Raw genomic sequence first — 12,992 nt, 5'->3', positions numbered from 1 at the left:
AAAATGAGATATTGTGAATTTATTTATGATTTGGGACTACGAGGCGGTACCTCGTGAATGCCCTTGTTGATATTGATTTATGGCCATAGTTGCTTTCGATTAATTGTTGTGATTTTCATAAAGTTGAAGGAAATTCTGTTTTGATTCCACGAGATATTATTTGTAATTATTTGATATCATTAAATGTGACATACTATTTGATTCATTTTCAATGTCATTTTATTTTACTACATTGATAGATATTTTACCATGCCATTATTATATTCCAGTAGGGCCTCACCTGACCTCGTCACTACTCTACCGAGGTTAGGCTTGGCACTATCTGGGTACCGCTGTGGTGTACTCATACTACGCTTCTATACATCTTTTTGTGCAGATCCAGGTACATTTTACCAGCCTAGACGTCAGTGAGTTACTTGCGCACGGAGACTTCGAGGTATATCTGCCAGCGTGTCCGCAGACTCCGGAGTCCCCTTCTATCATTTTATGTTGCTTCCTTATATTTTATTTAGACCTTGACATATAGAGACATTGAGAATAAATTCTTAGAAGCTTGTAACTTATTTCTACTGGGTTTTGGGAGTTGAAATTGTTTGAATTGTAGTTTATTTATTTCAGATATTTATTATTATTCCGCATTGATAGGCTTACCTAGTCTTAGAGACTAGGTGCCATCACGACATCCTACGGAGAGAATTTGGTGTCGTGACAGAAAGTATTTTCAAATTCATAAATTTACTGGTGCATGTAAAACATCTATTCAGCACGAATTTAGATTTAGTCAATAAAAAATCATAAATTAACCGGTGCATATAAATCACCTAGTCGGTGCGAATTTAGATTTAATCCACATCTAAGAAGAAAGGAAATGAAATTTAATTGACCGCTATCCCTTTTTTATTTTCCTTTTACGGAAAAGCAAAACAAAACTATTAAGGTCGAATCCCGCTAGCTATAAACTAGCAAGCATTTCAAGTATTTCAGAGCTCTAGATTAGATTCTACTGCCAACTTTACTTCGAATTAGGGTTTCGTCATTGCGCGCCACCGCACTTCTCCGGTGACTTCGCCGCTTGCTTCTCTTTCGTTCTTTCCACAGGTACGGTAATTATACGTAACACTCTATAGTTTTTTCGAATTTATACCCAGCCCTAAGTTCTTAATTCTTAGAACGAGAATCGGTTTATGAATGCCTTGTGTTTTTCTCGTTTTCTCGTTTCTTCTTTGGTTGTCTAATTAGAAATTGAATGTTTTGGGTGAATAGCGTCGTTTCACAACTTTTTTTGGTGGTATGAATTACTCCCCCCGTCCCAATTTATATGGCACTGTTTGATTGGACACGGAGTTTAAAAAATAAATGAAGATTTGTGATACTTGTGGTCTAATTTGTGTGAAGACTAGGCACCTTTCTATATGTGTGTGATTGTAATTCATCTCATTTAGTATAAAAGGGAAAATTTAAAGTTAAATTATCTCTAAATATATAAAAGCGACTTTCTTTTTGGGACATGCCAAAAAGGAAAGTGCCACCAAGTGTTTATTTTCCTTGTTTTTGTCTTTATTCAGAAGTGTAGGGAAGGAGTTGGGATCATGATCATATGTCTAAACAAAACTCTATCAAACTACCCGATACAAAGAGGGAAGAACTCTCGACTACCCCTAGCCTACCACCCTAATGCTCGACCTCCACATGTTCCTATCAAGAGCCATATTCTCGAAAATTTGAAGTCGCGCCATGTCCTGCCTGATTATCTCGCCCCAATACTTCTTAGGCCGCCCTCTGCTTCTTCTCGTACCTACCAAAGACAACCGCTCACACCTGCTAATCGGGGCATCTATGGTTCTTTTCCGCACGTGCCCGGACCACCTAAGCCTCGCTTCCCGCATTTTATCATTTACGGGGGCAACGCCCACCCTCTATCGAATATTTCATTCCTTATCTTATCCAGTTTAGTATGCCCACACATCCATCTCAATATCCTCATTTAGGCTACTTTCATCTTTTGGATATGTGAATTCTTCACTGGCCAACACTCAACCCCATACAACATAGCCGGTCTAATCACCGCTCTGTAAAACTTACCTTTGAGTTTCGGTGACACCTTCTTGTCACACAAGACTCTAAACGCTAACCGCCATTTCATCCACCCACCCCAATACGATGTGTGACATCCTCGTCGATCCCCTCATCTCCCTGGATGATTGACCCTAGGTACTTGAAACTTTCTCTCTTAGGGATGACTTATGAGTCGAGCTTCACTACCATGTCCGCTTCCCCCGTCACGCTGCTGAACTTACACTCCTGATATTTCGTCTTTGTCCTACTCAACATGAAACCTTTGGACTCCAGGGTCTGCCTCCAAACCTCCAGTCGCTCATTAATGCCTCCCCGCATCTCATCAATCAGAACTATATCATCAGCGAACAACATATACCATGGCACCTCCCCTTGAATATGGTGTATCAGGGCGTTCATCGCCAGGGCAAATAAGAACGGGCTAAGAGCGGATCCTTGGTGTAACCCCATAACCACCGGAAACATCTCTGAGTCACCTCCCGCGGTCCTGACCCGTGTCCTAGCTCCATCATACATATCTTTTATCGATCTAATGTACGCTACCAACACCCCTTTCACCTCCAGGGATCTCCAAAGCATGTATCGAGGGACCTTGTCATACGCATTCTCTAGGTCAATAAACACCATGTGCAAATCCCTCTTCCTATCCCTGTACTGTTCCACCAACCTCCTGATAAGGTGGATAGCTTTCGTAGTAGAACGCCCCGGCATGAACCCGAACTGGTTTTTAGAATTAGACACCACCTTCCTTACCCTCCCTTTCACCACCCTCTCCCAAACTTTCATGGTATGGCTTAATAACTTGATGCTCCTATAGTTGTTACAATTCTGGATATCACCTTTGTTCTTGCACAGCGGAATCATCATACTACATCTTCACTCATCTGGCATTCGGCTTTGGGGATAAAAAAGAACTAAAACCTCTAAATTTGACTAGTTTGGATGGTTGTTACCTATTGTATTGTATCATATTGTTACTTTAAATACGATGTTTGTTTTGATTGCTACTTAAATTTTATTGTATTGTATCGTATCGTTAAATCTGTCGTTACATAACGACGAAATGTGCCACTTTATGTAACGACCGATTTGGTGTGGTCGCGTCGTTACCTTATCTTTTTCACTCATCTCACCTTTTATTATTATTAAATAATTTTATTTTATCATTTACTCTACCTTTTTGTATAACAATTTTACCCGTGTCATAATTTTTCTTTATAATATTGCAAGTTTATTCTTCATATTGCTAGTGCATGATATCATGAAACAACGGCAAACGATACAATCTATCCAAATATTGTATTCATCAAATGATACGGTACAGTACAGTATAATACAATACGATACTTTATGAAACGATATGTAACAACCATCCAAACAAGCTATAAGGATGAATATAAATTAATTTTAAATACGGACACTTTAAACAAATACTGAGGACCAATAGTAAGAAGACAAATGGGTACTTGGAATAGAATTTGGAATTCAAGAGCAAGCACGCACATTTTTAGAGTCAAATGTGAGAAAGAAAAAAGTATTTTATTTTATTTATAATATACTTTAAAAAGAAAAAAACATGAATTCAAAATTTCATCATGTAATTACCATCAATGTTTTGCTCCCTTGAGAATCGGGGCTTGTAATCACCTCATTTTAATAAAGCTCAATTTCATATTGACTAAGAAATTATATACAAAGATAAATATACCAAATTGCTAATTTACTCAAACTTAATACAATAAATATTTTCAAACAAACATTAAAGGTACGTATTGGAGCGTTTAATTGGTTGTGCCCGTGCTAGCACGGGCCGACGCCTAATCTAGTGCATTTTATAAAGAGAAGAAAGTTGGATTTCACATGTTGTGATAATGGGGTGGGAAATGGGCAGGTTGGCCATTTGCATAATCGCATGTTTTGGCCTATAAACTTAATACACCTGTAGCTTGTAGCTGCTCTGCATATGATCTCATTTTGTCTTGTAATTAAATTTTGCGAGTCTCTTTCATTGTTTCATATATGTACAGACAAAACTAACAAACAAATCAAGTTTGGTGCTATATATATATATATATATATATATATATATATATATTTACAGCTTTGGTTAGCTTACTAGCTAGTATGTTGACACGAGACTTGCCTAAGATTCCTAGGCAAGCAAAATCATATAAAGAATTTGAAAAACTTACTTATGTTTGATGTTTAGATCTTAAGTAATTCAATGTAAGAATTAATTTAGGAGATTTACATGAGTTTTCTTTGCGAGAGCGAATCTCTTTTGATCGCGACTTGAATTACTAGTCGGACTTAAATTACTGATCGATAAGAATTTTTACAAAGCAGATCGATCCTGGATCTCTTATTTCTACAGCCTAAATACTCTCCCGGAAGATATAGAGAATTTCAAATCCTACCACTCTCTTCGAAAGCTTATTTTTCCAACACCCGTAATAGTATATTTATAGGCATTTAATTAGGATTTGAAGGATTAACTAATAACGAGTTAATTAACATCCCTTATGGAAGAGCCCGACCTAATGGCAATATACCGAACAAGATTAAATCACATTAGTTTATTTATGATTATGTATAAATTTCCCATGATTATTGGTAAAAATGCATATGAATAATTACAGACGTCATGCATGTGTTTATTGATTTGATATAAATAAGTGTGTGAATAATTTTAAGAAAATTCTCTCTTTGACTCTAATCACTCCAATCAAATGTATACATCAGTTTTTCTGCTGAAGTAATATTGAGAACACTTCACATGTCCCAGAAAAGTAGGTTTATTCGCTATTAATCATCGTTAAATTAAATACTTGCCAACACTTGATGTTTATATCAAACTTTAAATCTTGGAAGTTAAACACATATTTTGTACGATGCATCATATATCTCTTCTTTAATAGTTCAATGAACCAAGCAAAATATTAGTACTCAATAATTAAGGAATTAGTTTTTCAATATTACAATTTCTTCATTATAATTTCAATATAATTTTGTCCTTGAACAAAACTACTCTAAGAGTATTTATTCTTTACTTTTAACAAAGTAAATAAATTAATATATATGCTACTACTAAATACAAATTGTTATCTTTAATCACCCTATAAATTGCGTTACTAGATTGTTAACACGTAAAATTTAGAAAATTTAAAAGAGCAAAATAAATCCCAGATAACGAATATCAAATGCCGGATGAGAAATAAAAAAAAGTGAACTACTACTAAATATACTACATAGCAATAATTTAAAAAAAAAATATAATACAACTAATCTAGTTAATATTATATAGACACCAAATCAATATGCCAAGTTTGGTCATTGATTGGAAGAATCTTGAACCATAATGCATTACTATTAACTTTCCATTATAAAAGTATACTTCTCAGTCCTCACTGTCCTCTGCATTGCTCCTTTTGGCTTAAAAAGAAACTTATAGAATCATCTCTTTCTTCCTCCGCACTTCATTCTCTCTTGGACCTCCATTTTAGACACCATTAACAAAGTATAATTCTGCTTAGTGATTCGACAGAATTCAGTAACTTTGGTTCAGACGCCGTATTTTCTAGAATCCAGAATGCATAAACTCAAAATCCTAGCTCCACCTCGGTCAGAAACAACAATGTGTGACAAAAGCGAAGCTTTACTGATCAACAAGAACAAGGAGTTAGGGAGAAGTGTATCGAATGAGTACGACGAATTGAGGAGTTTTCGGACATGGCTAAAATGGATGTGTGTAGATCAATCCGATCCATTTTCAGCTTGTCTTTCTTGGTTTGTTTTTGCTCTGTTGGCTATAGTTGTGCCTTGTCTTTCTCATTTCTCTCTAGCTTGTAGCGATTGTGATGCTGCGCACAGTAGACCTTATGACAATGTTGTTCAGTTGTCGCTAAGCAGTGTTGCTGCTCTCTCTTTTATCTGTCTTTCTCGGTTTGTTAAGAAATATGGACTGAGGAGGTTCTTGTTTCTTGACAAGCTTTGTGATGAGAGTGAAACCGTCAGAAAATGCTACACACAACAGCTCAATGTACGTCTTCTCCTCTTCTTATTCATTCTTTTTTATTTTAAGTTCTTATTCAATTTCGGTTAGTAATATTCTTGTATTTTCTTATTCATATTAGTTGTTGTGTCGTTCGCTTTCGCTTCCGTTATCTTATTACCTTATTGTTGCTATGGTTTGTTGCTTCCTTTTTACTGTTCCTTGAGCCGAGAGCCTATCAGAAACAACCTCTATACCTTAACAAGGTGGAGATAAGGTCTACGTATACATTATTCCCCCAGACCCCACTTATGGGATTACCAGTGGCAGGGGCGAAGCTAGAGTACGACCTACGGGTTTGGCCGAACCTAGTAAATTTTGTCCAAACTATATATTTGTCTTAAAAAATTTATCGAATATATATAATTTATTAATTTAGAACCCAATAACTTATTAGATTCCGAACCCATAACTTCAAATCCTGACTCCGCCTCTGACCAGTGGCGAAGCCAAAAATTTTACAAAGGGTGTTCAAAAAATAATTTTTGACCAGAACGCATAAACTCATAGTATTATTTTTTTTATATACTTAGTGTAATTTTCCGATAAAGAATGTTCAGTTGAACACCCTTCACTCTATGTGGCTACGCTACCGGGGATTACACTGAATTTGTTGTTGTTCTTGGTCGAAGAAAATAGCCAAATCAAAGATTAAAATTTGAATGGTTAAATGCATTCTTGAAAGTTTTGGCACTCACATTTATTAACATTATTATTGGAATTGTGTCAATTTATTAGAAATTTCAGAATAGAAAATATTGTTGATTTACTCCTATATAAGTTGAAAGGATGGAGAATTGATCAACTTTGATGTCAAAGGTTTCTTCCTTTTATGATTTGGACAGTCGAGATCCAGAGGACTCTTCTTCTCCAGATGTTATCAAAATGACCTTAGCCATCTGTTAGGGAAACAGAAGTAATTAAGTTGCATTTCATATTTGTCAGATCAGTTAATAGGAAGCAATTTGTATGCCTTGATTCAACAAAATTTAACAATAATGTAACTGTTTTTCTCAATATGCAGAGTTCACTAAAGATCCTATTCATATTTGTCCTACCATGTTTTGCTGCTGAATGCGCGTATAAGATTTGGTGGTACAGTTCAGGTGGCACACAAATCCCCTTCTTAGGCAATGTCATCGCGAGTGACATTGTCGCGTGCATTCTAGAGCTGAGTTCTTGGCTTTATAGGACGGTCGTGTTCTTTCTAGTTTGTGTCCTATTCCGGTTGATATGTTACCTTCAAGTTCTCCGACTACAAGATTTTGCTCAGGTTTTTCATGTAGATTCGGACGTTGAATCAGTGTTGAGAGAGCATCTCAGAATCAGGAGGCATTTGAGGATCATTAGCCATAGGTATCGTGCATTCATTTTGTGGGCGTTGATGTTCATTACAGCAAGCCAATTCGCGTCCCTTCTCATGACTACGCGCTCAACTGCAGATCTTCATATCTATAAAAGTGGTGAACTTGCGGTATGCCTTATACAAATTCTTATTTTTCATTGCTTCCTATATTTAACAGAAATAGTTAGAACTAGATCATTGATCACAATTGATATAAATGTGACACTCAACTAATGAGAATGTAGCACAAGCACATGTATTTCACTGTCCAAGTATTTCTAGCAACAGAACAGATTTGCCAAATCAATCACTCCTTCTGTTCCATTTTATATGACATTTTCCTTTTATATCTATTCTAAAAAGAATGACACTATTCTATATTTGATAGATCTTTAATTTTAAAGGGATCTTTATACAAATAGCCGGTCGGATTATATATGGTTATACACATATTATATATGGATTATACATATATACAACTGCCGACTAATTTTAGTTTAAGCAGTTAGGTGAACGGCTATTTAGATTAATTCTTCGATTTTTTTAAACTTCATGTTTACCCTAATGACATGCTCTTTTAGCGGTCTAATGGTACTTCTGGTATGTGGATAAAACCTTTTTTTTATTCTTCAAAATTCATGCTCAGTCAAATACTGTCGTACGAAACAAAGCAAGGGTGGATCTATTATAAATTTTATCCTAGATGACCGAGGAACTACCATCTAGTTTAGGAGTTTAACTCCTTTTCATTAGCTCTTCCAGCAAGTTAGGTGGATGGCTATTTAGGTTAATTCTTCGTTTTTATTTCACTTCACGTCTACCCCTGATGACATGCTCTTTTAGCGGTCTAATGGTACTTCTACTATGTGGCTAAAGCCTTTTTTTTTCTTTTCTTAAAATCTGTACTCAGTCAAATACTGTCATATGAAACGAAATCAAGGGCTGATATATTATGAATTTTATCTTAGATGACCGAGACACTGCCCCTAGTTAGCACTTTAACTCATTTCCCCTAGCTCTTCCATCAGATCTTCATCTTTAATCATCTGTTAGTTGCTGTTACTTGTAACTAAATGTCGTCGTCGTCTTAATATGCAGCTTTGCTCTGTCAGTCTTCTTGCTGGTCTCATGATACTGTTGCGAAGTGCGACCAAAATCACTCACAAGGCTCAATCTGTAACATGCCTTGCAGCCAAGTGGCATGTATGTGCAACAATAGACTCATTCGATTCGATTGAAGGTGAGACTCCAATTACTCGGGCAACCTGTGGCCAAGGTTTTCCTGAATGTTCCAAAGGATCTGATTCTGATGATGTTGGAGATGAAGAAGATGAGTTGGACAATACGATATTTGTCCCTGCTTATGCCTATAGCACAATTTCATTCCAGAAAAGACAGGCACTAGGTATGCTGGTTAATATCATTATCCGTTTAACTTTTGTGCACTGACAATGTATAATATAGTAACTTGGGAAATATAATAAATACCTACTGTCAGATCGAACCTATGTTTGGAGTGACCCCGTTTATTATGGATTTTAGAAAAAAAATATGCAAGCAGCAAGAAAGTTGAAAATAGAATTGAAAAAATGTCTCTAAAATTTTACTAATCATAGGGCTTTAAATAGCCAAATAAATAAAGTAGTAAACTCCTCCTACAACTAAATTAGTAAACTCTTACTATAATTAAAATTCTGAATCTTCTAGCAGACTCTTCCTAAAACTAAACAACTAATTATTCTAGAAAACAGTAGCAGTAACAGATGCAAAATCCAACACTCCTCCTTGCTTCTGTTGCTGTAGTCTAAAGAAGGTCATCCTCAATTCCTTCGTCTGCTATTAGTGCTTGTACATTAGCATCTTTGAACTTGTATACTTTTGTAACATGACCTTTTTTGTTTGCAATTTCCACATAATGCATCAGGTCTCCACCAACAAAACTTTTCTAAGTGTGTTTTCTTTTTGCAATATTTGCAATAATGATAATCGACTTTTTCTTTTTGGTGTTTCGCATAAAAAATACCCTCAGTAACTTTGTCTTGTCTGAAGGCCCTTCTTTGCTCTTGTGCTTGAAGAGCACTTATTAATTCTGCAACAGAGATGGTAGAAAGATCTTTAGACTCTTCTAGAGAGGAAATTTTGGATTCAAATCTCTCGGGAATTGTCACAATAATTTTTTCAACTATCCTGTCATCTTTGAAATCCTCGCCAAGTAACCTGATTTTATTGACAATTAAAGAAATTCGGTCAGAATACTTAGCGATGGTCTCGTTATCTTACATTCTAATAGATTTAAAATCTCTTTTCAAATTTAAAATCTGATTGTGTCTGCCTCGTTCACTTCCTTGATACTCTTGTTTGAGTGTTTCCCAAGCTTCTTTTGCTGTCTCACATGCAATGATTTTAGAAAAGATTGAATCTGCAACTGAATTTTGAATTATAGTTTTGGCTTTGTATTGTTTGGTTTTCTCATCTGAATGAGCTTTGATTTGGGCAAGGGTAGGATTTGCAGGAAGTGGTTGTATAAGTTTGTCTTCCATTACAACTTCCCATAGATCATAAACTTTAAGATAAGATTTCATCTTCACTGATCAAATCTGATAGTTTTCACCAGTGAAAGTTTGTGGGGTATTCAAAGAGAGACCGCTGCTTGCCATTGTTAAAAATTTGATTAAAAATCGGTATGGATAAAAACGTGTATGGTTTAAAAGTGGTTGAAATTAGTTATTTTTCAGCGAAATCAGATATCCGTCAAGATCAATGGAGGCTCTGATACCACTGTTATGGATTTTAGAAAAAATATGCAAGCAGCAAGAAGGTTGAACAGTAGCAGTAACAGATGCAAAATCCAACACCGTTAACTTCGGCAAAAACTCTGAATATATATGTATATGTTGAAAATGATCATATATTTTACTTGGAACTCTTAAGATAAAAAGTTAGACAAGGGCACTGATTGAGCAGTCCGCTCATGTGCCCCCACCACCTTCAAATTTTGGGTCCGCCTATGCCTACTGTAACAGATAATGTAAATAAATTTACAATTATATATGTTTAATCGTACTCCAGCTTACCAAGAACATGACTCTCGATAGCGTCTCTTAGTCTTACCAGTAGTACTAGTACTATTTTTGTATTTTCTTATTCCTGGTTCTTTATTATTACATGTTGTGGCATTTGCTCCTATATATTACATTGATATTGTCAAGGTAGGGTAAGATTTGGATACATATTACCCTCCCAAACCCACCCGTGGGATTAGGTTTATTGTTGTTGTTGTATACGTTTAATCCTACACTGCTTGGCTAGTATTATCTAATTGTAGTTCATTTTGTCACACTTATTGCAGTGAAATATTTTGAGAACAACAGAGCAGGGGTAACAATTTATGGATTCATGTTGGATAGAAGTTCTATTCACACCATATTTGGATTAGAACTATCACTGGTTCTTTGGTTGCTTGGCAAAACTATTGGCATTTCTTGAATCATCGGCTATCAGAAACGGACTTTTTGACTCGAGCAATGATTAGACTGCAAAAATATCAAACGATGCGGATATATATGAGATCAATCTTTTTCCTCCGGTGCCTCCTGTTCATTCTTCTTCATTTCATCATTTCGTTGTGTTGTTGTGTTCATAAGTCCTTGCCCTTCTTAGAAGGCGAGCGAGTGTGCATAGAGCTATTTGTTGATTCAACTTTTGTATTATTTCTGATATCATATTCTTTCTTTTCGCGTAGCGGGAGTTTAGTGCACCAGACTGTTTTTTTTTTTTTCCTTATTGTTTTTTTGCTTGCTAAATAACTTATCAGGATGGATTGTAGTTCTGATGCCACCTTCACTGCAGCTATTTGAGTAAATATGTTATATATGTCATGTTACTTCTGGCTTTTGTGTGAATTAACATGATTTAAAATTACTTCTAGCCCATGACTGATTTCATTAGGATAAATAATGACAACACAAAAAAGAATCCTTTTGGTAACCATATCCGTAAGGGATACAAAAGAAATTAGGGGTATTATCACTTTTAGCCCGCGCCAGAAACTATTTATATTTGGTAGCCATAAAAGTTTATAAAATTTGTATAATTTTTGTATATAACATATATAATGTATATATATACAAAAAAAAAATATTTTTTCAGTTATTATTTTGAAAACGGCTATATAACGTCATTTTCCGACGAGATAAATTAAACCAGTACAAAAGAATTGTGACAATAGACGGACACTGCTTGCATAAAATCTTTCCTACGTCATTGGTTGCAAGTTGTGACGAACTGTTGCAGCTACCCTTTAGCTGCGACAAATTTGAGCAAAGCTCTAAGATCCGAATTGGTTTATATTCTTTAGAAAGTATTTTCTCCTAACTAATTACTCAGATACATATTCCTCCCAAAGATTTATTAAGGAAAATGTAGATTTCCCAAAGTAAACCAATACTAAATTTAGTCTATATACCCTGCTTATATGTAGGTTTCTTCTGAATATTCAACAATAAAACTTGCCTGCTGATGCTAGATGGTTAAAATAAATGATTCAACCACCACATTTTGGTAGCACTTACATATTAAAAGCGATTTAACTTTTTTACACTATTAGAGTAATTTAAGCTTTTGTAACATATTATATTGTCAAAAATACCATTTATTATGAGTAATTACCTTTAACTACTTTTTAAGTGACTTGGTAGCGTAATAATTAATTTCTATATACGGCATAAAAGTTGAACTCTTCAAGAATTTTTAAAATGGTCTAATGGACATATATAAAGCAAACTGCAACATAAATATTACTAGCGTACGAGAATTACAGATTTTTTCCTTAGCGGGAGCTGATCTACAACAACCACAAATTGAATCATTGATCATCAAGAATCGCAATAAATACGTACGACTTAAGTCACCGGTCCTCAAATGCATAGATAGATCTTCTTTAAAAGCTTATTTTTTAACACCCATAATGATATAATTTATATAGGCTAACGTTATGATTTTATGTGAAGTACTCCCTCCGTTTCAATTTATGTGAACCCATTTGACTGGGCACGGAATTTAAGAAAAGAGAGAAGACTTTTGAACTTGTGGTGTAGAATGAAGCACATATATTTTGTGTGGCTATAAATCATTGCATAAAGGTAAATTATTTCCAAATAAGGAAATAAGTCATTCTTTTTGGCACGGACTAAAAAGGAAATATGTTCAAATAAATTGAAACATAGGGAGTAATAATTAATGAGCTAATGAGTTATCTAGCATACTTTATGAGTGGACCGACCGAATAATATTTTTCAACACAAATATTATTCATTTCCTGTTTTATCAAATACATCCCAAAGTTTTATCACATTTTATCTTATTTCATTTCCTGTTTTATTTTTTTTTCTATTCTTTTCCTTATTTTTGTTTTATAGGGTCAGCCTCAATTTATCTCATTTGTCCTCCTTTCTTTTCGCCTTCTGCCTTCTTCTATTCCAGTAAGTTCAACCATGCAGATTTCTCTTCTTTTCTAAAAGA

At 35.0% G+C, this 12,992-nt stretch overlaps 1 protein-coding gene and 1 long non-coding RNA gene across 3 annotated transcripts; both read left to right on the top strand.

Annotated features, from left to right (window-relative positions):
* The first annotated feature begins 876 nt into the window (after positions 1-876).
* On the top strand, positions 877-3,196 carry LOC138896617 (uncharacterized). The gene is made up of 2 exons (XR_011409983.1): positions 877-1,098; positions 2,350-3,196. It is a non-coding gene; the product is annotated as an uncharacterized lncRNA (long non-coding RNA).
* A 2,272-nt stretch (positions 3,197-5,468) lies between these two features.
* LOC104098475 (uncharacterized) lies at positions 5,469-11,359 on the top strand. Of its 2 annotated transcripts, none has more exons than XM_033656719.2 (4): positions 5,469-6,115; positions 7,152-7,601; positions 8,571-8,877; positions 10,208-10,552. In XM_033656719.2, exons 1-4 carry the CDS (start codon positions 5,666-5,668, stop codon positions 10,243-10,245), a joined length of 1,245 nt encoding a protein of 414 aa, XP_033512610.1. In that variant the 5' UTR covers positions 5,469-5,665; the 3' UTR covers positions 10,246-10,552. The 2 variants fall into 2 exon arrangements, with proteins under 2 accessions (XP_033512610.1, XP_009603512.1); XM_009605217.4 differs by lacking the exon at positions 10,208-10,552 and adding an exon at positions 10,822-11,359 and having other exon boundaries at positions 5,472-6,115.
* Positions 11,360-12,992: the final 1,633 nt, after the last annotated feature.

Source organism: Nicotiana tomentosiformis, chromosome 8 (genome assembly GCF_000390325.3).
Source record: "Nicotiana tomentosiformis chromosome 8, ASM39032v3, whole genome shotgun sequence".
NCBI classification, from domain to species: Eukaryota; Viridiplantae; Streptophyta; class Magnoliopsida; order Solanales; family Solanaceae; genus Nicotiana; species Nicotiana tomentosiformis.
This window is presented reverse-complemented; position numbering and strand designations above follow the sequence as displayed.